Here is a 23,482-nt window from a genome sequence, read left to right as displayed (position 1 = left end):
CGGTCCTTAACGCCCCCTGCAAAAACCGGGCACGGACCATGCTTAACCCCTCAATAAGCAGGTCCCGGCGCTTAAGCACCACGTTAGCAGCCTGCTTCGCAGCCAGATCACTGGCGTGCTGCAGAGACTGTTGGAGGGACAGGGCAAGAATGCGCTGGTCCTCTGACGCGTCGGCTGCCAACGACCTGGACAGGGCACAGAGGGACAGATCGGCGTACGACAACACCGCCTGAGCCTCCTTGGCCAGGGCCTCATCGTTCTTTGCGTCTTTGACGGACGGAGATGCAAGGACTTTGGGGGGTACCAACCCGTTGAGCTGAATGTCATCCCAGCTTGCGTCCAGGCGCCTGGCCCGGTCGACAGTAAAGTCGAGACCAAGGCGTGCTGGTGACCCCCGCAGGACGGAGCTGTGTCCCTGAGAGCCGAGTCCAACCACGAGAAGGCTCGAATCAGGGCCAAGGACGGGGCAATTCTTGGAATGCCCTGTCCGGGATCGCGTCCGGTTCCTGCTCGGAGGAATCCCCAATGAGATCGAAGAGGACCCGACTGAAAGTTAACCGTCGGGAGAGGCCAAGACTCTAGTGGCACATACTGCCGAACTAGAGCGCGAAGATCGCGCATGCCCGCCACCATGGTGGGGTCCTCACTCCCCGAGTGGAAATCGGCCTGCGTGGCCGGGCCGGAAGGGGAATGCAAGTCAGATAATTCGCATTTCATGGGCTGATGACCTAGGTCAAAAGCCACCGGCCGCTCGCCCTAGCGCGTCACTGCCTGATCCCGGAGATTCTTACTCTCCAGGTGATCCGTGAGGGGCTGAATCATCTGCCTCTGATCAGCCGTAAGGCCAGCGGATGAAGTCAGACGAGGGTCCCGAAGGATCTCCCATGGGGCAGGCATGGGAAAGGGGGGAGGGGGGCGAGTCTGTGAAACCAACCCGTCCTCAACCCCAGTATGACCAGATGGGACAGGGTGGGGCGTACCGGCGAAACGGTCGGCATAACCGCACCCAAGGTGGGGGGGACACGTGGAGGGATCGTGGAGGGATCGGGACGTAAAACGTCCAGAGTCCCCACGGGCGTCCTGCCCGCTGAGGAAGGGGGGCGGACGAATTCTCGCGGGGGTCCTGGCGGAGGAAAGGGAGGGGGGACGAAGTCTTCCCCCGACCAGGCTTTCTAGGCCCTCTCTGCACAGACTTCTTCAACTTCTTCCCGGAAGTACCGAGAGAAGGAGAAGTCACCCCGGGGGCGGAACTGCCCGACTCAACAGGGACTGACTTGTCAGTACCCTGACCCAGGGAAAGAAAGGGGGGACTATGAATCCCCAACACACTGGACACCCGGCCATTACCAATCCGGAAGGGAAGGAGGGCCAGGAGGACACGGCGGAAACCCCAGAGAAAAGAGTAAAGAAGATAAGAAGGATTGGAATAGAACCATCCTAACATATTCTGATAATGTAAAATATATATACAGCTACGCAGCAGTGAACTTATGTTTTCTCATTTGGGTCACGTGACCAGAAGCCCGGGAAGATACTGGAACTTGATATAATTTTGAGTGGATAAAAACCACTCACAAAGGCAAAAACCGGGGAGAAAAAGAAAAAGGAAAGATCTCACCCGCGTCCAGATAATATCTTCAAGCAAGAGGTGTCCTCGGGAGGTCCTTCTTTAACCTGAACAGCTCTAATTTAGCAGAATTTCAGGGAGAAACTCTGCGAGTTGTGTTTTACAAAACGCCGAGGAAAAAGTACTGAGGAATGGCGGCTTTCACGAGGCAGAGGCTGTATTAGGGCGCCGCCTAGGTCGAGCTACGTGAACAAGCTAATCATTTTTCTATTATGAATAGATTAATTTTTCCTCGGGTGTGTCCAATAAGAGTACACATGCAAAAGTCTGAGCTGGGTAGAGTATGAACGACATAAAATACACCTGTAAATTTTCGGCTAAGCTACCATAAGGGTTCATCACACACTGATGGAAATTTGCCAAAAGCATCACTGCATGTACTGGTCATACGGAAAGACTTTCGACATCTCATCACCTCTGGGCCTGGGCATGTCAAAAGATAAAGACGTCTCTTCACCAGTGACCACCGAAATACCATAAGCACTACGACCACACAGTTGCCCAAACTATGTTACCTAGGCATGTCCTTGCGGGGCAAAAGATATAATTGATAATTGCATAAGCAAATTGCATTGTATGCCGGCCCCCTGCTCCGTGGGCACCAGAGATGTTTCTGGCTTCCACTAAACTGAAGTTGTTGGGTGGAAAAGAAATCTGCCAGCCAAATTGGATTTTATGTCAGGTCATAAATTGATATTGAAACTCCTCTACACTAGGCCATCACATCATAAAAGCTACAGGTCAGTCTCTAGTTATGGCGTGGAATGTGGAAAACAAAAGTGACAGCCATGCTGGACTCTGGGTCAGGTCCAAAATCGATAGGGCACCTCCCCTATCTGAGGTAATCACACCAAAGAAGTTTCACCCGGTTTTGAAGTTGTGGAGCGGAATGCGAAAAAACAAAAACGGCGGTCTGGCGGTCGTTTGATTTTGGGTCGGGTCCAAAATTGATAGGGAACCTTTCCTACACTCGAATATCATACCACATAAGTTTAAGGTCTCTCACTTTAAATGTTCTTGAATTATGGGGGAAAGCAAAAACGAAGATGGCGGCCTGGTGGCCATGTTTGATTTTGAGTTGGGTATAAAATTGATAGGGAACCTTCCCCACACTAGGCCATCACACCACAGAAGTTCCAGATCTGTCACTTACTCGGTTTTTGAGTTGTGGAGGGGAATGCGAAAAACAAAGATGGCGGCCTGGCAGCATTGTTTGATTTTGGGTTCGGTCCAAAATCAGTAGGGAACCTCCCCTGCCCTCGGACATCACACCACATAAGTTTAAGGTCTGTTAATAACACTGTTCTTTTTTGTAATTAGTAATTTTTATTGTGAACTCACAAGAATGTTTTGTACACAAAAAAGTTTCAATAACAATTTCTTTTTGTTTACAATCTTCTCCTTTTCTGAAGTGCAGTGTGCAAGGTGCAGAAGTGCAAAAGTGCGAAAAAACTTGGTCTTCACCTCGATACTCTTCTCCATTTTTGCGGCATTTTTCAATATTAATTTTAAGTTTTATTGTCTGTTTAAGATGCTGGAAGTTTGGTAGGGTAATGTTCAATTTTGTTTTTTATATATGTTCTTTTGTAATAAGTTTAATATGTTCTATTGCAACAGATTGCCCTGGATTTCAAAAGATAATTTATTTGATGTTAAAGCGTGGGATGTTTAATTGTTGACAGAGGGTTAGCCAGAGATTTTTTTAGTTATGTTGCATTCCCACAATTGACAGGTAATATTCTATGTAAAATTTTGTATTGCAACAATCTAAGTTCGTATCCATTGTGGCAAGGTATGGGAGGCAGTATATGCCACACCAAGTATCATCATTGCCGTCAGTAAGAGTCCTCCATTTGTTTTCTAATTGTGCTTTTTATTTTTTGCAAATACAGTAGAATCTCCCTTAGCAGACACCTCTGCCAGGCAGACACCTCTACATTATGGACACCTCCGGCCAGTCCCGATTTTTTCTATGTCATTTCCAAAAACAAAAACCTCTGTACGGCGGACACCTCTCTACTCCGAATTGCAGACAGGGCGATGGCCAATTTTTGGTCCAATTCCCTCCCAATTACGGACAATAGGCAAAAACAACGGTTTCCCACGTGCGCTTGGAGAGTCAAGTAAGCCCGACAGGTGTGATATTTGCGTAATTAATCAACGTAATTACCCCATGGCATTGTGTTTTTGTATCCTAATTAAGCCGCTGTTTACTCATTTTTTCAACTAATCACATAGGCCTATTGTGTCAACGGATACTCATAAATCCACGCGGTTTTGTCAGTGTTGCGGTGAATATGCAATATGAGAAATTTGAAAAAATTAATCATTCATCAAAGGTGGCTAATGGACAGAAATAATGGTGTTTTTTCACACATAATGACATGTCAAGGAGATTTTGCAATAAAAGGGGCACCTTTTACTCGAGAGATTATTCACTTTCTGAGTTCCAAGGTAGCTCACGTCATTCAACGCAACATCACAACCACATACCGATCAGCCAACAGGTTTAAAGTTTCTACGCCAGATGTCGACACAAAAAAAAAGACCTGCAAGGTGGGAACTTCAAATCCACCTATCGGAGGATTTGGCATAACCTCTATATTGTGGACACCTCTCTATTGCGGACACCTAGGCCCACTCCCATGGGTGTCCGCAATAGAGATGTTGTACTGTAAAAATATTTTCTGGGTTTTTAAAGATTTTTAATCTTTTTTATATTCAGATTAAAAATTTCTGTCAAATTCAATTTCCCATTCTTTATTGTTTTCTTCTAGTTTTTTGGTACTGCTTATAGCACAGCTTCTAGCTTGAAAGGTCCTGTTTGAATACCATATTTTCCTGAGAATTGCCCCTATGTAAAGAATTTCCCAGCTTCATCCACCAGATCTTTTAAATATTTAACGTCATTCCAAAACCAATCATTATAGAAGATTCTTTTGTTGTTTTAATACTATTATTATGAAAAATAAAATGGTTAGGGGCCACTGTGCTCACCGTATAGATATTTGGTGGTTAGGAAGGCATCCTGGTTAAGAAACATTCTACATTTATAGTATATAGGTCAAACCAAAGTTTGTATGACATGTGATGTACAGTTGCTTGGAGTACCTACCATAAAAATATCATCGAAAACAAGTAACTAACTAGTATTGGGCAATTCGCCTAACAGCAAATTGCAGACCATATCCCTGGTGAAAGTATTTTTTCATGTTGAGAAATTAGGTTTGCACCAGGATATAACCAGATAAATCAGAGGCAAATAACCCTGAATAACCAGCTGAATTAGGTTGTGACAGTAGGGGCATCATAAATACTAGAATTAGCGATGGTTCTGGGACTGCAACAACTCAGCATATGGATGGTCAGAATCCAGCAGACAACAAGCAAATGTAATCTGAATCTCAACATCTTTCGTATCTTTTGATGAGTTTTCTGGTCGAGTGAGGGAAACCAGTTGGCCATCTGATATGGCTGGTGGGGATGAAAGCTCCCAATGTTGGGACGACCAATAATACATTGCGTCTCCACAGTATTTATATTATAATACCTCCCTCCATGCACACATGGTTCTGCTGCCAATTTTTGCTTCAAATGATCTAGGTGTCAATCATGCACTTGTGGGTACTGGCACCACGTAGGTAACTTCTGATCTGATCTTAAGTGGCAGGTTTTTGGTGCTTTGTCCTGGTGCTCATTTTTAAGATGACAAAACACTATCACCAGGGATATGGTCTGCAATTGCTGTTAGGAAAGTCACAACCTGGGGACAAAAAATAAATGTGATTTAGACTTCGCATTCCTTTGAAGTGTAGGTTGCAACATCCCAGGCCATTGATGCATGCATGGTCACAACATAGGGGCAACCGGGAATCATGGCAAGGATTTTTACAACCATTCTTTTGAGGTGTAGATTGTGATGTGAGGGAAGTGTCTTGATCTCTACATAAAATTCCTTCGACATGGTGCAACAAACCAGTCCAGTAGATATATACATGGTCATAGCTTACGGCATCGAGACAACCAGTATGCAAGGTTACGGCCAGGCCCAAGGGGTATGACCGATCAGCACTAAGAGTAAAAACGTAAAATGCAATAATATCTTTTTAAACTAACTGCCACAGTAGGTTTATTTATTCAATCTTTTTGAAGTAAAAGAATTACAGTGAAAAGAACGAAATACGGCTGGAATATTATACTGGTTTGTCTTCGGACGGCAAATTCAGCACTGCACCGATGTCAAGGTTAAGACGGTTATACGACTTTGCCTCATCAGCTCCTCGTGGTCAAGGCTCCTATATCCGTGACTGATGCGGTCGCAGAACAGAACAGATGCTGATCATCCCCGTCACTGCGTCAGGCTGTAAAACAGAGCGAGGAAATATTTTAACTTCACCAGAAGTTTTATCATTCATTATTCAGACCAACAGACACCGACTACCTGCTAATAGTCTATGAATTTCATTGTCATAATTCAGAACAAACACTTATCACCTTTGCTGACAATATTTTCAGAAGGTGTGTACATTCGTGTGTCCATTTACACTGCACGTGTATACGTGCTTTACTGTACATTTCTACAGGAGTGAGCAGGATGTACAGAAAAACGATCTCCAAAACTGTTGCTTTCAGCACTCGCGACACGTTAAGCGAGGTTTTAGCAATTATTTTCAGTGAAGGCATATCTCATGTGTAGAGTCTGGGTGATTTTGAGACATTCTTAGGTGTTTAAGGCGCACAGTTTAATGAAACTTGCCCGAATTCGTAATTTTTTTGATGAATGTATATCCGCCATTGCGGGGATCTGGAAACTTTCGGATGACAAGTTTGCCTCAAAAGATGGACGAGCTCCCTATAATCACCCAAACTAACAGCGAATATATATTCTTAAGATCCTTTTCATGACCTCTGATGAGTTAATTTTGTCTGATGCAGTGTTTCAACACAAATTTGAGGGCGATTACAATCACGAAAAAAATCACACTCACCCAGTCTAGAATGCGTAGACGAAATGTCTGTTGGCTCTTCCATGTAGCGGGTATCCTCCCACCTGTTCAGGTCGGGACAGATCAACGTTGAGCAACTTGCCTAATCGGTAAAAACGCGGGAGGCAGTGCTATTACCGGAACGGTTCAGAACCGGCGATTTTCATCAAAAATCACCCGAAAACTAAAAAACTAAGCAACGGCTGCAAAAATAAAGTACACGTTGTTCGTTAGCAGGTTATGAAACGTAACCTAACCAAATTTCAGGTCGTTCCGTGCGGCAGTCTCGGAGATACGTGTCGAAAACCACATCCCTCGGGTACTGGCGATCGGCTCAGTAAAAACAATAGACCATATCCACGGAGTTGTGGATATGGTCTAATAAGTGAGTTATTGCACTTTTACCTTTTTTAATTTTGGCCTTCTAGTGGCCAAGTTAAGAATCAGACAAGCCTATAGGCGAATATGGGTCGTCGCGTTGATGCCAGAACGTCCCCAAAGTTTGGAAATGTTGTTCTTAATTCCTCCGGGTTGGGGTACCTATGGCTTGATCAAATGAATATTAATGTGGATAACTGGAAAATATTATACTCTAATGCCAAGTAAACGATTAGAGATATTTGTCAACATGAAATTTTTGGTGAAATCGCAACAAATAAAAAACTCGATGTATAGTAATCTTATGTTTTCATTTGAACTTCAAACATATTTAAATGATATTAAATCAGTGAAACACAGGGCTTGTATCACAAAATTAATGCTGGAAGCCCATTGTCTAAGAATCAAAACTGGGAGACACTGTAGTCTATAAAAGTGTGAGGTTTGCAAGTCAGGGGAGGTTGAGGATGATTTTCACTTCCTTGCGGTGTGCCCTAAATATGCGTCAAAACAGCAAAACTCATTGCAGTTGTAATAGAAATGATCTCCATTTTCTGTCTCTGTCGGATCTGACTACAATTTTTCTGAAAAATCCTTCACCTCCCTCTGCTGCGATTATCAACGAGTTCTTTAAACTGCGTAACTCTATATTGTCCTGATTTCCATTATTATGTTTTTGTCTTTAAATATTTGTGATCTTATTTTGTATACCCTGTAACTTTATATTGTATATTTTGTAATTACTTTATGTAACCGTTGGCCCCTAGTGGGCGTTTTATAGTCTGGGCTCCTGACCTCACTCTCGCTGTCGTAGGTCAGGCAATAACAAAAATCTATAAATAGAACAATAGCTTAAACCACCATTTCCACAAAAATTCTCAAGCCTAATTTTTTTTAATATTATAAACAACCTATCCTGCAAAAACCAACGCAATCGGTCAAGGTTTAGCGTCCCAAATCGTACTTTTGCGAAAATGACAATATCGCTAAAAGTGACGTCATTATATGGGGAAACCCCTTTGTCTGAAACATAAAATAACCGTAATCGCGCATTTTAAGAGTAATTCCGGTATTTCTACAGTGTAGAATGATGTGTTCAATAACAGTGCATAATCCTAGGACAGATACAGCGCTCAATTCGACCGTAAAACGATAATTGGCTCGGGAAATTACAACAATGGCTGAATCTAAAAATAACACTCCTCTTTTCTGCCGTGTTATTTGTAGACGGTTGTTGTTACCTGACCCGTTCCTAAACCCTACCAAAAGCCCGGAGATCGAGGTCAGAGAACCAGACTATTTAGCGTTTTAGAGTAATAAAGAATTTGAATTTGAATTTGAATTTTTCCACCACTGAACCTTATTATCATAATTATGCCCACGTGATTAGCTGCTCGGTATTGACGAGCAAGTGACAGTCCTCATTTGCATGTTCATTAATGTCATTATTATGGCTGACGCGATCCTGTAAAGTTGTGCGTAATTTCTAATTTCTCGGCAAATACTTGATTGATTTCGTTGAAATTTGAGAGTATTACAGATTAGATTACTGCTTACATTGGGTCTTCGTAGTTTCTTCATACATCATCGATAAAGACACGTAGCTTTGTGAAGAAACTCACCATACTGCTCGCTGGCCAGCACAACATTCCTGCATGCTACGTATACACGCTCATCAATTTTGAGCTCCCATTTAATAATTTTATTCATGTCGCATTTTACATGAGACGAAGGACTTAATGAACAAGATAACGAACTTTAATGAAAACTTAAGTTTTATTACAATAGGACAAATACTGGCAACGCAATTTGCATTTCAATTCAACAACTGCCGAGCATCCTAGGGCTGAAACTATCTTCATTCATAGTCAATCTCGCCATTTAGCTAAACGGACCTGAAACAAATCGATTCAGCGTCTACACTTTTACTCCGATTTGTCTTTAAATTGGTGACAAAGAGGCTGAATGTACTGCAAACAATTCCTCGGAACCAAATTTTAAAAAAAATGATTTTAAAGATATTTTTTAGTGTAAAATGCCCGTTGCTAGGCATGGTTGCTAGGCACATGCTGCCACAAACATAATGACAGAACCTGACAATAAGGGTCTGCTCTCGCGACGACCAATAAGACTGAAATTTGCTGTCCAAGGTTACATAACGTAGGGAGTCATGTATACCAAATTTCAAGTTCATAGCTTTAGCGGTTAGTTAACGTGACATGGTTACACTCAAATGACCAATTCACACCGCTCTACCTCTATGACCTGGAAAATTAGGTCAAATCAAAAACAAGAGCCCAAGGGCGTGGCGCTCAGCTGAAATGGATAGGTGGAGGCAAGGGCCAAGTGTGTGTTGGCATCCTGTTACTATGAGGCAACGTGAAGCTGTAACGTCTAGCACGCAGGAGTGCTGGTGCGAAAGGCCTTCTTGCTATATCAGTGCATGCTGAAGTACTGAGTTGACGTCACCCTGCTATTATGACGTAAAGTCATTTCTATTGCCGTTGCAGTAGTGGGGTGTGTGATGACATCAAGGAGTTGTGTGGTGACGTCAAAAGAGTGGAGTCCTTGTCTTCATGTAGCGTAGGTGGAACTGATAACATGCACATGGACACAAAGTACATGATTATTACAGTGTATTTTGTGAGGTGGGGCCTGGTGCTTTACAATGGTCAAATGAACCGACTGTTGTCTGGACATTGATGAAGTGGATGCAGCCAAATGTTTGAGATGGTCTTTTTTGTATGTAAAGAAAAGAAGATAAATAGTTTTTAACAAAATGAACTTTATTGGTACGGCAGATATTTGATGCCTTTCGGCAGATATTTGAAGTGCCTTGCGGCAGATATTTGTTGCCTTGCGGCAGATATTTGATAACGCTCTCCGGGAATGGAAAGCAGTAAAACGATTAAGCACACCTTACTCTGATGTGGGAACAGCAAGTACTTTACTGGACTTGAAATGTGCCAACGACTCCTCTTGCAATAACCAACAACAGTTAATCTGTAAAAAAAGAGAAGAGAAATTAACACTGACTGAATAAATGACGGCCAGGGGCCATTGTGCTCACCGTATACATCTTTTAGTAGGCAGGATCACGCTTAGTTTAGAGGTGAATATGGTGAACACAATGAATCAGGCATGAAGACTTTTTTTAGATGTGTAGATGTCAAGTAATAAGACAGGGCAGTATATATAAGTTTATGATCCAACCAATAATTGTCTATGACATCAACAAGATCAATATCGTGTGATTGCTAAGAGTCCCTGCAATAAAAATTCATCGAAAAAAAGTCATTAATAAGCGAGATATTGCACGTCCTACTTTTTTCAGTTTTGACCCCCTGGTGGCCAAATCAAGAATCAGATCAGGCCAAAATTCGGTGTCAGAGATTATCTGATGTAGGGGGTTACATGTACCAACTTTCAAGTTCATAGCTTCAGCAGTTAAGAAACGTGCCATAGTTACACTCTAATGGCCAATTTACGCCATTTGACCTCTGTGACCTAGAAAAGGAGGTCAAATCCCAAAATCGTAGGACATGTGGTGTATTCTTCCTAAGAGTACCTACCATAAAAATTTTATCGAAAACAAGTCACTTATAAGCGAGATATCACACTTTTTAGATATCCACTTTTGGCCCCCTGGTGGCAAAGTTGAAAATCAGATCAAACTGAAATTCAGCACCAGAGGCTATGTGATATAGGGGGTTATATGTACCAAGTTTCAAGTTCATAGCTTTAGTGGTTAAGAAACGTGCCATAGTTTACACTCTAACGGCCAATTTACGCCATATGACCTCTGTGACCTTGAAAAGTAGGTCAAATTGAAAACCCGTAAGATATGTGATGTATTCTTCCTAAGAGTACCTAGCATAAAAATTTTATCGAAAACAAGTCACTTATAAGCGAGATATCACACTATTTAGATTTCCACTTTTGGCCCCCTGGTGGCAAAGTTGAGGATCAGATCAAACTGAAATTCAGCACCAGAGGCTATGTGATATAGGGGGTTATATGTACTAAGTTTCAAGTTCATAGCTTTAGTGGTTAAGAAACGTGCCATAGTTTACACTCTAACGGCCAATTTACGCCATATGACCTCTGTGAACTTGAAAAGTAGGTCAAATTAAAAACCCGTATGATATAAGATGAATATTTGCTATGAGTACCTACAACACAAGTTTCATCGAAAACAAGTCACTAATAAGCGAGATATCACACTTTTTAGATATCGACATTTGGCCCCCTGGTGGCCAAGTTGAGAATCAGATCGGATCGAAATTCAGTGTCAGAGGTCACCTGACCTAGGGGGTGCTGTGTACAAAGTTTCAAGTTCATAGCCCTAGCGGTTAAGAAACGTGCCACTGTTTTTGAAATAGGATACGACGACGGACGACGGACGACGGACGACGGACGACAGACGACGGACGACGGACACTGCGGTATTACATAGACTCCCCTACGGTGAGCCAAAAAGGGTGACATAGACGGGGAAATGTACACCACCGGATACAGTCTGTGCTTGATCAGGCATTTGTCAGATGATATCCTGAACAAGGGATCTATGGAAGCAAATCCAGAAAGAGACTTAACCTTCGAAGGGCACACTTTTTTACTCAGTGAAAAGTCAGTCCTGTGGGCTGTTTTTCAATTCAAAATAAAAGTGTAACCTCTTTAAATTAGTCTCACAGACTGAACCATAAAGGCCGCTTTACACATGCAACTTTTTCCAATTAAACATGGAGAAACATTGAGAAACATGAAACATCGAGAAACCTTACCTTGGACATTTACACAGTGAAACACTATGAAACACTCATATGCATTTGACTTGTCACTTTTAGCCATTTTGCCATTTTGGATATGGAGTAAAAATCACATGACTTTTTATCAAAGTCTGATTGGCCACAGAATTAAAATGTAATTGACACTTGTAGAAACTTGATGAAACCTGTCCAGAATTTACGAGCATGTTCGTAAATTGTTTCATGTTTCTCCTAGTTTCACAAGGTTTCAAGAAAGGGGTTTCATCATGTTTCTTCATGTTTCTTGACCAGTTCACACATGCAACATGAAGAAACTTTTAGGTTTCATGGTTCAAATTACATAACCTGTCAGTCAAGTTATTCTTAGTTTCTATGTGTTTCTCCAAAAAAGTTGCATGTGCAAACCGGCCTTTACACTCAACAACCAACCGTGCCAACATGATGTGAGCCGAGAGCTGGGCTTAAAGATGAGCGAGTGGTGTACTACATTTTCAAAATTGTCTATCGTCTATACGAAATGTGATAGAACAGGATCTAGTGGACTTAATGATGAGGTACTATCAAATAAGGTGTCCATCAAATGAATCATGAGGGCCTGTTGAGTTATTATAACTCAACAGGCCCTCCAAGCCTATCCTATAGGGCTAGGCTATCGTTTTTGTCTTTTTTACAGCCAACCGTACAGCCATGCACAGCGCAGTGTACAGACAGTACAGGATTGCAAACCAAAAACATGAGCATTGCTGCGTAACGAAACTGCAGTGGAATTCATACTACGATGTCATAATGTGACTTTCAAAATAATTGTTGTCACGGCCAATGATCAGACAGGGAGAAAACAAACGTAAATGGCGAGATTTGTTGCAAAATAGCCAACCACAACAACTCAGGGACCATAGCCAAAATGGCCGACGACGAATTCTCCGGTCACTAGCGCAGTCCATAAACAAGCATCAATTTTACCAACTTTGGGTGCAAGCTTGGTCACAAAGTTACAGAACTGTTAGAAATACATCTAAACAACATATATATACAGTTAAAAGTGCATAAAAATCCCGATTCAACCTCCGGGCGCTACCTTTTTTTCTCCGCTAGACTCCGGGCGCTACCGATCGTTATTTAGTGCGACCGCCACCAGACATGCCAGAGTGTTTATCAAGATCTTTCGCCGTTTTAATTGCGCGTTTTAGGCAGATTAATCAATTATTACATGCATGCATTATATATCACCGAAATGATAATTGCATAGGCGATTTGAAACTAAGTTCAGATATTATTTTCGATCTTTGAATTGAATTTAGGCGAGTGATTTTTGACACCCGGTCGACATATCAGGACTTGCAAAATTCATTCGAGATCGCTTGCATCATCGGCACGTTCGAAAACCGAATTTCACAAATTCCACAAATATTTATCACATACCATATGTATCACCACAAAAGTAACTTTCTAGACTATAAACCAAGTTCATATACTTATTTTCACAATAATTCGAAGCTATGCAAGCGATTTTTCACTGGTAGAGATCGACGGAAACAAATTTCTCGCTCTAAAATGACATGAGACGAGCACCAACTTTCGCTAATTTTTGCACAAAATTTCCGCAATATTATAAAAAACTATTGATAAATCTGAATTATATAGACCCTTTTCAGCACCTAAACAAATTTCAGGTACATGGTCATGTTGATTAAAAGAGTATCAACCGATTGAACATGAGAAATTTCACTCACCTTCATTGAAGCAGCGACTACCACCATTTTTAAATGGAGGCATCTCTTCTATCGATCGGCAAATCAGCGGCACTGCTTGCAAAAAAGTTGAGCCACCGCCAAATTTGAAATCGCCAAAATTCAGTCAATGTGCCTGCAGCGCCAACTGGCGGTGAAAACTATATTAATTCCATTAAAAGTAAAAATGAAAAAATATTTAAAAATATTCAGCCACATTTGAAAACAATATTTGCTCTGTGGACCGAGGTAAAAAGGGAAAGAAATCTAAACGCGAAATGACCTCATTCTCTTAATACAGGTCAGATCGCGCTGAATTTTCGTTTCTCAGTTCACCTTGGGCAACTCCTAATTTAGCACCGTCAACGAAGTGGCTAGGCTTCCCGGTCATGAAATGTCCAATTTTGTCCACAGATGGGTCCCTAGATGGATGAATGGATGGATGGATTGCAGGACGGACACCATTTGAACAGCTATTCTACTAGCTCCGCTGACTCTGTCAGCTGAGCTAACAAGTAGGATATGTGATGTATCCTTGCTTCGAGAACCTATCATCAAGTCACTCATTAGAGAGATATCACATTTTATAGCTTTCCACTTCTGGCCCCCTGGTGGCCAAGTCAAGAACCAGATCAGACCCAAATTCGGTGTCAGAGGTTACATAACATAGGGAGTCATGTGTACCAACTTTCAAGTTCATAGCTTTAGTGGCTAAGGAACGTGCCCTAGTTACACTCAAACGGCCATTTCACACCGTTTGTCCTCTGTGACCTTGAACGCAAAAGCTTTGAACTTGAAATTTGTACTCATGATTCCCTACGCCATGTAACCTCTGACATCCAATTTCGATGCGATCTGATTCTCGACTTGGCCACCAGGAGGCCAAAACTGAAATAAAAGGTCCAGGGACCACTTGCTCACCTTGGGTAATGTAATGCATTGCATTTGCAGTGGATATGGGGAGAACAGTTTCTGGCTAGTTTCACCAGTTTTGATTCCATTGAATAATATTATTTTTCTCGGATCAATGGCACCAAAGAAAATTACCGGTACCATCTAAGTATAGCATTTTGGTTATAAAGTTGACTAAATTTCAGGGTAATTGACGGTGTACATGTCACATGGAAATTGGTTGACATCTGTTCAACAGTTCAACTAGGACTTTGTTTGATTTTCAAGATGAAGGCCTGGTGGCCATATTTGTCATGGGATTGGACTGAAATTAGGGATATTGATAAGAGTACATGGATACATAATAACATGAGGTTTAGTTGCTATCCGATCATTTGTTTCGGGGTAATAGGACTTTGTTAAATTTTCAAGATTGCCACCTGGTGGCCATATTGGTAGATGGTTTGACTGAAAATCAGGGTTGTTGTAGAGAGTACATAGATATACAAGCACATGGTGAACTAAAAAGGGAAAAAGTGCAATATCTTGCTTTTTAGTGACTTGTTTTTTTCGATAATATTTGTAAGGTAGTTACACCATGGAACAAAACATCACATATCTTACCGACTTTGGTTTGACCTATATACTATACTTGTAGCCTGTTTCTTAACCAGGATGAACTCCTAACCACCAAATACTTATACGCTGAGCACAATGGCATTTGGCCATTTCATTTAGTTTCGGCCTCCTGGTGGCAAAGTTGAGAGTCACATCAGACCGAAATTCGTTGTCAGAGGTCATATGACGTAGGGATCATGTGTACCAAACTTTATAGTATACTATAGCTTTATCGGTTAGGAAACGTGCCATAGTTACACTCAAACGGACAATTTCATCATTTGACCTTGGTGACCTTAAAAGTTAGGTCAAATCAAAAACCTGTATGATATGTGAATTGTGATGAATCCTTACCAGGAGAACCTACCATAAAAATTTTATCGCAAAGGAGTTACTCATCAGAGAGATATCACACTTTTTATGTTTCCATGTCTGGGCCCTGGTGGCCAAGTCAAGAATCAGATCGGACTGTTCATTGTCAGAGGTCACCTGATCTGGGGGGGGGGGTCCTGTGTACAAAGTCTCACATTCATAGGCCTAGCGGTTAACAAACGTACCATTGTTTTTGAAACGGGATACAACAGACGACGGACGCCACGGTATCATATAAGCTCCCCAGAGGTGAGCTAAAAATGATGTGGTAATGCTAATCCATGTCCGCCCATAATGGAATCACTTCTGGCCAACTAAATGTAAACTACTCAATTTTATTATAAATGTGGTATGTCATTAGAAAGAGCTGGATTTACTCTCCTAAATGCCCTAAACATAATCGATGATTCAAGGTAGGTATATTCTTTTTGGAAACACCCCGTACATAGTTGTTTACTGCAGACAATTGGCTAACAGATCCCGCTGTGTCGGCTGATAAATATCAATCTCGCCAAATAAGAAATTGCCTTAGAATTGCGTAGGCTAGGTCTCACCCATCCCAGTCTTGTAGTTGTAATACCGTTCTCGCCAAACGGCAAGACCCATAACCAAGTGGTTAAACGTGCTTGGAATAATTTTGTTTTTTTTTCTCCACATGAGCATCTCTGTGACCTGTTTTGCCAAAGAACATGCTACAATGGTCCTTCATGTTTCAAGTGCAGTTGGTTGTTCGAAACCAGAAACTAGTATTTTCTTTTTCGGCCGGTGGGAGTTTTATGCATGCATGTCAACTTTAACAAGCACACCGCCCTGCTCGACAGTCAGTTGACAGTGGGGAATTGTTTAAGTTCGTTCTTGGTCAAAATATCATACTTGTGACGTACTTACCACTGTGATACTGATGGCGTCATCAAACTGTTGCATGCAGATACTGACCAATGCCGAAGCAAGGAGTAGCAGAATTAGGGGATCTTTAAACTGAAAGCAAATAAATGGAATGTTAAACAAAATGTCATTCACTCCAGTGTTCAAGAGAGCCGACACATGTCAGTCTGAGGTCTTTTCTGTCAAATATAAATGTTATTAACCCTCTAAACCCTGATGTCCCCGCCCACCTGTACCCTGTACCCTAGGGCTCCCATGGCAACGAGTGAAAATCTGGTATACCTGAAGGAAATGGTAATAGCATCACTAATAGTTGATAATATCACCTGAAACTTTGTAGAACGTTAGGGGCCATTGTGCTCACCGTATAGATATTTGGTGCTTTGGAATTCATCCAGGTTAAGAAACATTGTACATGTATATTATATAGGTCAAACCAAAGTCGGTATTACATGTGATGTATCGTTGCTTTGAGTAAGTACCATAAGAATATCATCAAAAACAAGTCACTAATAAACCAGATATTGCACTTTTTACCTATTTTAGTTTTGGCCTCCTGGTGGCCAAGTTGAGTACCAGATCAGATCGAAATTCGGTGTCCGAGGTTATATGACGTAGGGAGTCATGTGTACCAAATTTCAAGTTCATAGCTTTAGTGGTTAAGAAACATGCCATAGTTACAATCAAACGACCAATTTACACAATTTGACCTCACTCTGTGACATTGAAAAGCAGGTCAGATCAAAAACTCATATGATATGTGATGTATCTTTGCTAGGAGAACCTACCATAAAATTTTATTGAAAACGAAAAACTAATAAGCGAGATATCACATTTTCTAGGTTTTCACTTTTGGCCCCCTGGTGGCCAAGTCGAGAATCAGACCGGACTGAAATTTAGGGTCAGAGGTCAGCTGACCTAGGGGTCCTTTGTACAAAGTCTCAAGTTCATAGCCTTAGGGGTTAACAAATGTTCCACAGTTACGCTCAAATGGCCAATTTACGCCATTTGACCTCTGTGACCTTGACAAGTACGTCAAATCAAAGACCCATATCATATGTGATGTATCCTTGCCAAGAGTATCTACCATAAAATTTTTACCAAAAATTAATCAGTAATAAGCGAGATATGGCGCTATTAAAATTTTTTGTTTTGGCCCCCTGGCGGCCAAGTTAAGAATCAGATCGGATCGAAAATCAGTGTCACAGGTCATCTGACCTAGGGGGTCATGTATACCAAGTTTAAAGTTTATAGCTTTAGTGGTTAAGAAACGTGCCATATTTACACACAAACGGCCAATTCACACCATTTGACCTATGTGACCTTGAAAAGGACGCCACATCGACCTGATTTTTTGTCAACATGTAGAGCTACGTAACAGGTATCTACATACCAAATTTAAAGACTATAGGACGAATAAAGACAAAACGTGCCATTATCAGTTAAATTTTAGAGTTTGACCTCTGTGACCCTGAAAAGTACGTCAAATCAAAAACCCGTATGATATGTGATGTATCCTTGCTAGGGGTACCTACCATAAAATCTTTGTCAAAAACAAATCAGTAATAAATGAGATATTGCACATTTTAACTTTTCTCTTTTAGCCCCCTGGTGTGGCAAAGTCAAGAATCAGACCGAAGCAAAATTCAGTGTCGGGGTACTAATGACCTTGAGCATAATGTATACAAAAATTCAGGTTCATAACACATGCGGTTAAGAAACACAGGATACAACAGACAACGACGACGACGACGACGACGACAACGGACACAGAGCTATCGTATAGACTCCCCTACAGTGAGCCAATAAAGGAACATATCAGATGTTGCCAGTAAATTTTGAAAAATATTTTTGGTGACTTTGGGGGCAAGATTTTGAAGAAGAAAAAAAATTCGGACGACTTCGCCTAAATTTCTTTTATTACCCCTTCTCATGATTTTTTCTGGTAGCACTGATTATGTGTATGTCTAGAAACATTCTGTTACTAACAATTATGTCCAGGATCTAACTTTAGTGCGGAAGGCTTGAAAGCAGTTCCTTTCACCTGTCCTGATACACAGAAATACGTTGCAAGACCTTCACTTGAATACGGTTTTGCAAATCTTTGGCTGACCACCTGCTGCTACTCCTGGGTTCAGCTGTCTAAACTTGCGGTTTCTCTCAAGGCAAACTACACATCTATTGTTTGTACAGGCACCTTCAGCATGCTCTGCAAGGTGGATTGGCTCATCCTGTACGTTGGTAAGATGTACAGGCCTTGGATGTTCTTGAACTATTTTGGACCGATGAGTTATGGGATTGGAAGGTAACAGAGACAAATTGCCTGGCTGCGGCAGTCAAAGCTCAGAAACCAAATATTTATGTAGCTCAAGTCTTCAAGCCCTTGACTAAGCCAGAATTCAAAGTCTTCTTTGGTCTAAGGATTGCAATGGAGATACTTATGCACAAGGGCCAGTACGAGTCATACTTTCAAATGGAACAGAACCATGAAGTCACCTACTCCCCTGGCTTCCGAAAAGTCATGTCACGTGATCGGTTCTTGACAATATGGACCATGTTACACTTTGTTCATGAGAATGACCCTACTTGTTGATAAAACAGACAAGATCTATAAGAATAGATACTTGCTTGACTATCTTCTGGGAAAATTTCGTCACCACTATTCCAAGTCAACAGTTTCCGCTAGACGAAGGGATGATTCCAGCAAAGAATGCCCTCTCCATCCGCCAATATATAAAGAATAAGCCAATCAAGTGGGGTTTGCAGTCTTTTCTTCTTTGTGAAGGTGAGATGGGTTACATTCTGAATGCTGAATTATATACTGGGGCCCGTGCTGATGGTAACGCTATCGTTAAACTTGGAATAACCGGGAACCTAGTTGTGAGACTTAGTGCGCAATATTTAGGACAGAACTATTGTCTCTACATGGATCGCTTTTACATGTCTGTTACACTGTGTTCACTTCCGTGTTCACTTGCACTATCAAAATTCCCAGGCTGGGAAGCCTCACTCTCACCACCATTGTCAGAAAAGTTCCCGAGATCTGCATCACTTTCCGTCTCAAAATCATCGGAATTACCGTGGCTATCATGGTCTAAATCCTTCCCAGAGTCATAATCAGATAGCATGGCCAAAACATCACCAGTGCTAAACCTCTTCGCCATGTTTACTTTCATAATCATCCAAAAATCCACGAAAATCCCAGCGAAATCGATGAATATTGGTGCCGAAGCGATCTAGCAGTAACACGCTATGCCTTGATGTAAAGCGCATGCTGATTGGTCGATTAATCATTAGCGATATAATGATGAAAACAACACCACGTGAAAGACGGTCACCCGGCGTGTCAGGTTTCTGACATACGGTTCGTCAAGCCGGTGGACCGGCGCGTCGGGTTCAAAGGGTTAAAGAAAGGGCCTTATGTTTTTGGGCAGCAAGATTGCACTTGCATCGTTCTATAACGATCAGGCGAGTTTGGATGGCGAGGAATATACGATGATTGTATAAAATTATTCACAAATTTGATGACTTTGACGATTTACGACCTCTAGATGATGGGGAATCTGACATCGATGTCCAGGTCACAGGTCAAGGTCAAATGTCACCGAAAGTTGACCCCACCAAAAATGTTACATCTGAATACTTTACATAATTAGCTTTCACCTAAACATAGCTTGTAATATATGTTACAAGTTATAAAGATCATTGAAAAATTCATGTCTGAATTTGTGAAAAACGGTAAGTGACTGGATGATAGTATTGTTACAGAAAACCATGGAAATTAGGTCAAGGACAAAATCTTTCAACCGCTACGTTAACCATTTCATTGCCGACGGTGTTTGAGTTCAAAACCTCTGCACTGGGAGATGGCAAGTGGACTCGCCCAACCTTGATTATCAAGTTCTACCTACTCTGTTGAGACGGCACTGAAGTACCTGAGCGCTTCTGCGGTTGATTGCTGATGTTTTAGTTGATTTCATGTGTTTGTTTAGTTGAACTTGCTATTAATTGGCTTTATTAGTGGAAAGTTATAGCTTGGGGACTTAAATTACTGAGATAAATAAGTACAAGGCAGGGGCCATTGTGCTCACCATATCGATATTTGGTGGTTAATAGGAATTCATCCTGGATACGAAATATGTGCATGCATATTATATAAGTCAAATCAAAATGGTTATGAAAACTGATGTATTCTTGCAAGGAATACCTTCTATAAAAATATCATTAAAACAAGTCACTTATAAACGAGATATTGCACTTTTTACCTTTTTTAGTTTTTGGCCCCCAGGTGGCCAAGTCGAGAATCAGATCGGAACGAAATTTGGTGTTAAGAGGTTATATGACAAATTGAGATTTTGTGGTGCCTTATTTACAATCTTCGCTAAGTGCATATAAAATCTGGTATCGGCAGCTCTGGGCAGAATGGGGATTGCCCGTGATGATGTCAGTTTGACCATCTTCCTTACTGCATGACATGGTGTGAAGTGGGAGGAGGCACAATGGGAACCACACAGCCATGATGTTAATAGTTTCTATTTATAGAATTCAGCAGGTGAGATTTATGTGCACGGAAAAAGTGGATTAAATCAGCTAATGAGGAACCTGCACAACAAAACCTGCCAATAGGGCATCCTGCAAGCAAGTGGACCATCGTTGTAATAAGAAAGCCATTTCCCGGGTCAATGATTATTGAATATTTCATCCCTTAATTACTGTACATGGGGAAATAGCAACAAAAATGCTGTTTTATTGGTCCTTAATTCTATTTTGATGAGTTTTAGGGAGAAAATAAACAAAACTTAAAGGCCATGACACCAGGTATTTTGCCATTTCCTGCTGTAAGACGATTTCAAAAGTGCACCTAACAATTCATACAATACAGAAAACCCCATGCAATTTGCTCCATCCATTTTGAAGATATAGCCATTTTTGTCTTTGACAACTGGATTACCTACTGTAAACCGTGAAATTTTCGCGACGCTAAATTTTCGCGAATAGGACCACCCAGAGATTTGCGACGAATAAATTTTGCGATTGACACTGCTCAAAAATCAATGTTGAGTGTAAAAAGTACTTACGGTAGCGACTTGCGCAAAGTCCGATCCTGTCACCAGTCACTCCACCGCGTACAAGGCATTGAGAGACAGCTACTAGTAAGCTCTAGTACTTAGTAGGCCTATTCCATGCTGACAATGACAAGAATTATATCCTCGAATGAAGAACAAATCACTTACTAGTATTCCATGTAATTTATTGAACATAACACGAAGAAATCCTGAAACTACTAGTAAATCCTGCCGCCCGAATTCATAGAAATGCACTACCCACACATCATCATGTCAAACACTAGCCAAACACTATCGCTGTACTCTGTAGTAGATCTCCAAAGATGCACTACGCCTATCTGTTTCCCACTAAAAACTGTCCCGCCACAGAGTCATTGTTACTATATCGCATGAGTCAACAAGAGGCCCAAGGGCCTCGCGCTCAGCTGAGTAAGCAGATACAATTCATAGTTTAGCAGTTTTACTGATACTTTTAGATAGATTTGGCAAGGACTATATAGTTACAATAACCATGGATGCTTCAATTTGTCAACTGTGAAAGATGTAAGTGACATCACATGAAGTAATGCAGTGCGAGTGCGACATTTCCAATAGAGCCAGGATCTATGTCACAGTGACACACGGACAGGATTGGTTTTACGTCTGGTATCAAAATTGATGTCCTCATACTAGTATGTCCTGAAAAGGTATTTGGACACTTACATGATCATTGTACCGTTGAGCTTGGGTTTGGTGCAATACCAACTTGAAATGGGGGGTTAGTGGATTTAGCAAAGTGTTTGGGATGCCCTGTATGTGAAGAAGTAAGATAAAGAGGTGCTTAAGAAAATTAACTTTATTGGTAAAAGATTGACCTTACCTGCAGGTGATTGGAATTTAACAAAGGCTGATTGCAATCATGAATGATGAATGAAAAGCATTTATAGGCGGCGCCTTTCCAAAAGCCTGATCAAGGCGCCACCCCGTTCAAAACCGAAAACATTACTCAGAGAAGTGCTTCTTAAAAAGCCACGTCTTTAGCTGAAGTTTGAAACTGGTGATATTTTGGCATGCCTTGACGTGGCCAGGGAGGGCGTTCCAAAGAACAGGTGCACAAGACGAGAGACTCCAGTCGCCTTGCCGAGTTCGGGTTCTTTTGACAGAGACCCGATCAAGCCCAGAATACCGCGTCTCTCGTCGGCCAGGTGCAGCACTCAAAAACCCATCGAAATATTGTGTTGCAAGACCGCTATAGATCTTATAAGCAGTCAGCGAGATCTTGTACTCGATCCTTGACCTAACAGGGAGCCAGTGCAATTGCCGAAGGGCAGGGGTTATGTGCGCAGATTTCCTAAGACGGAGGACAATCCTGGCAGCCCAGTTCTGAATACGCTGGAGTGGAGCAATGGTACTTTCAGGGAGACCATACAGAATGCCATTATTGCAATCTAACCGGGAGCTGACCAACGCACAAACCAAACGCTCTGCGCTAGCTTGATCGAGGTACTTTCTTACACGACCGATGTTGTAAAGGCTTGCACTAGCTGCCCTGCAGATGGAGGAGATCTGTTTCTTCATGGTATCCCATGATAATATGTATGTTTCCCAGCAGGAAAAGTGCCAGCTATTCTTGGAACAGTTTATGGGCAAATTTCATCATGACCACAACGAGGTCTTGTCCCAAGTTTTCCCTGCAAGGACAATGGCATCAATTAGTGACCTGAGGACCACTGAACTCGAGGTCAGAAAACTTCTATTGGACTTGGACGTCTCAAAACAAGGCGGCGTCGATGGTGTAACAAACTAGAGCTGGCTACTGCCAGCGAACTCTCTGCCGAATTAATATCTGGGGGTACTTGCTATGTTGACAGGAAGTTTTTGGGGCATGGTTTTGAGGGAGGTACGTGCACTTATGTACATTTGGGATAGATGATGACCACAAAATGAGTTTAACTCGAGTCGTTCTCGGAACTCGTGACATCGAAAAGTAGGTTGCGCACACCAACGGGAACCGAGTTGGGAGACGTCATTCAGCCAGCCTGCGAGTCACACGGCCAAACTGGAAATCAAACAAATCAACGACGTATGAGAAAAAAAGTAAATAAAGCAGACGAAATATTCTACAATTTTGGTGATTTACAGCTAGTAAAAAGCCGTTTCCTCTGTAGCATGTGCATATTTC

The 23,482-nt window shown here is 41.7% G+C and overlaps 1 protein-coding gene across 4 annotated transcripts in view; it reads right to left on the bottom strand.

Moving 5' to 3' along the window:
- Nucleotides 1-23,482, bottom strand: part of LOC135495767 (calcium-transporting ATPase type 2C member 1-like) — a 465,754-nt gene that overhangs the window by 402,862 nt on the left and 39,410 nt on the right. For all 4 annotated transcript variants that reach the window (XM_064784671.1, XM_064784673.1, XM_064784674.1 and 1 more), the window contains exon 3: nucleotides 16,259-16,348. In XM_064784671.1, the coding sequence (XP_064640741.1) occupies nucleotides 16,259-16,348 (90 nt within the window). The remainder of the gene's footprint in view (nucleotides 1-16,258; nucleotides 16,349-23,482) is intronic.

This window comes from Lineus longissimus, chromosome 11, assembly GCF_910592395.1.
Source record: "Lineus longissimus chromosome 11, tnLinLong1.2, whole genome shotgun sequence".
Taxonomy (NCBI): Eukaryota; Metazoa; Nemertea; class Pilidiophora; order Heteronemertea; family Lineidae; genus Lineus; species Lineus longissimus.
This window is presented reverse-complemented; position numbering and strand designations above follow the sequence as displayed.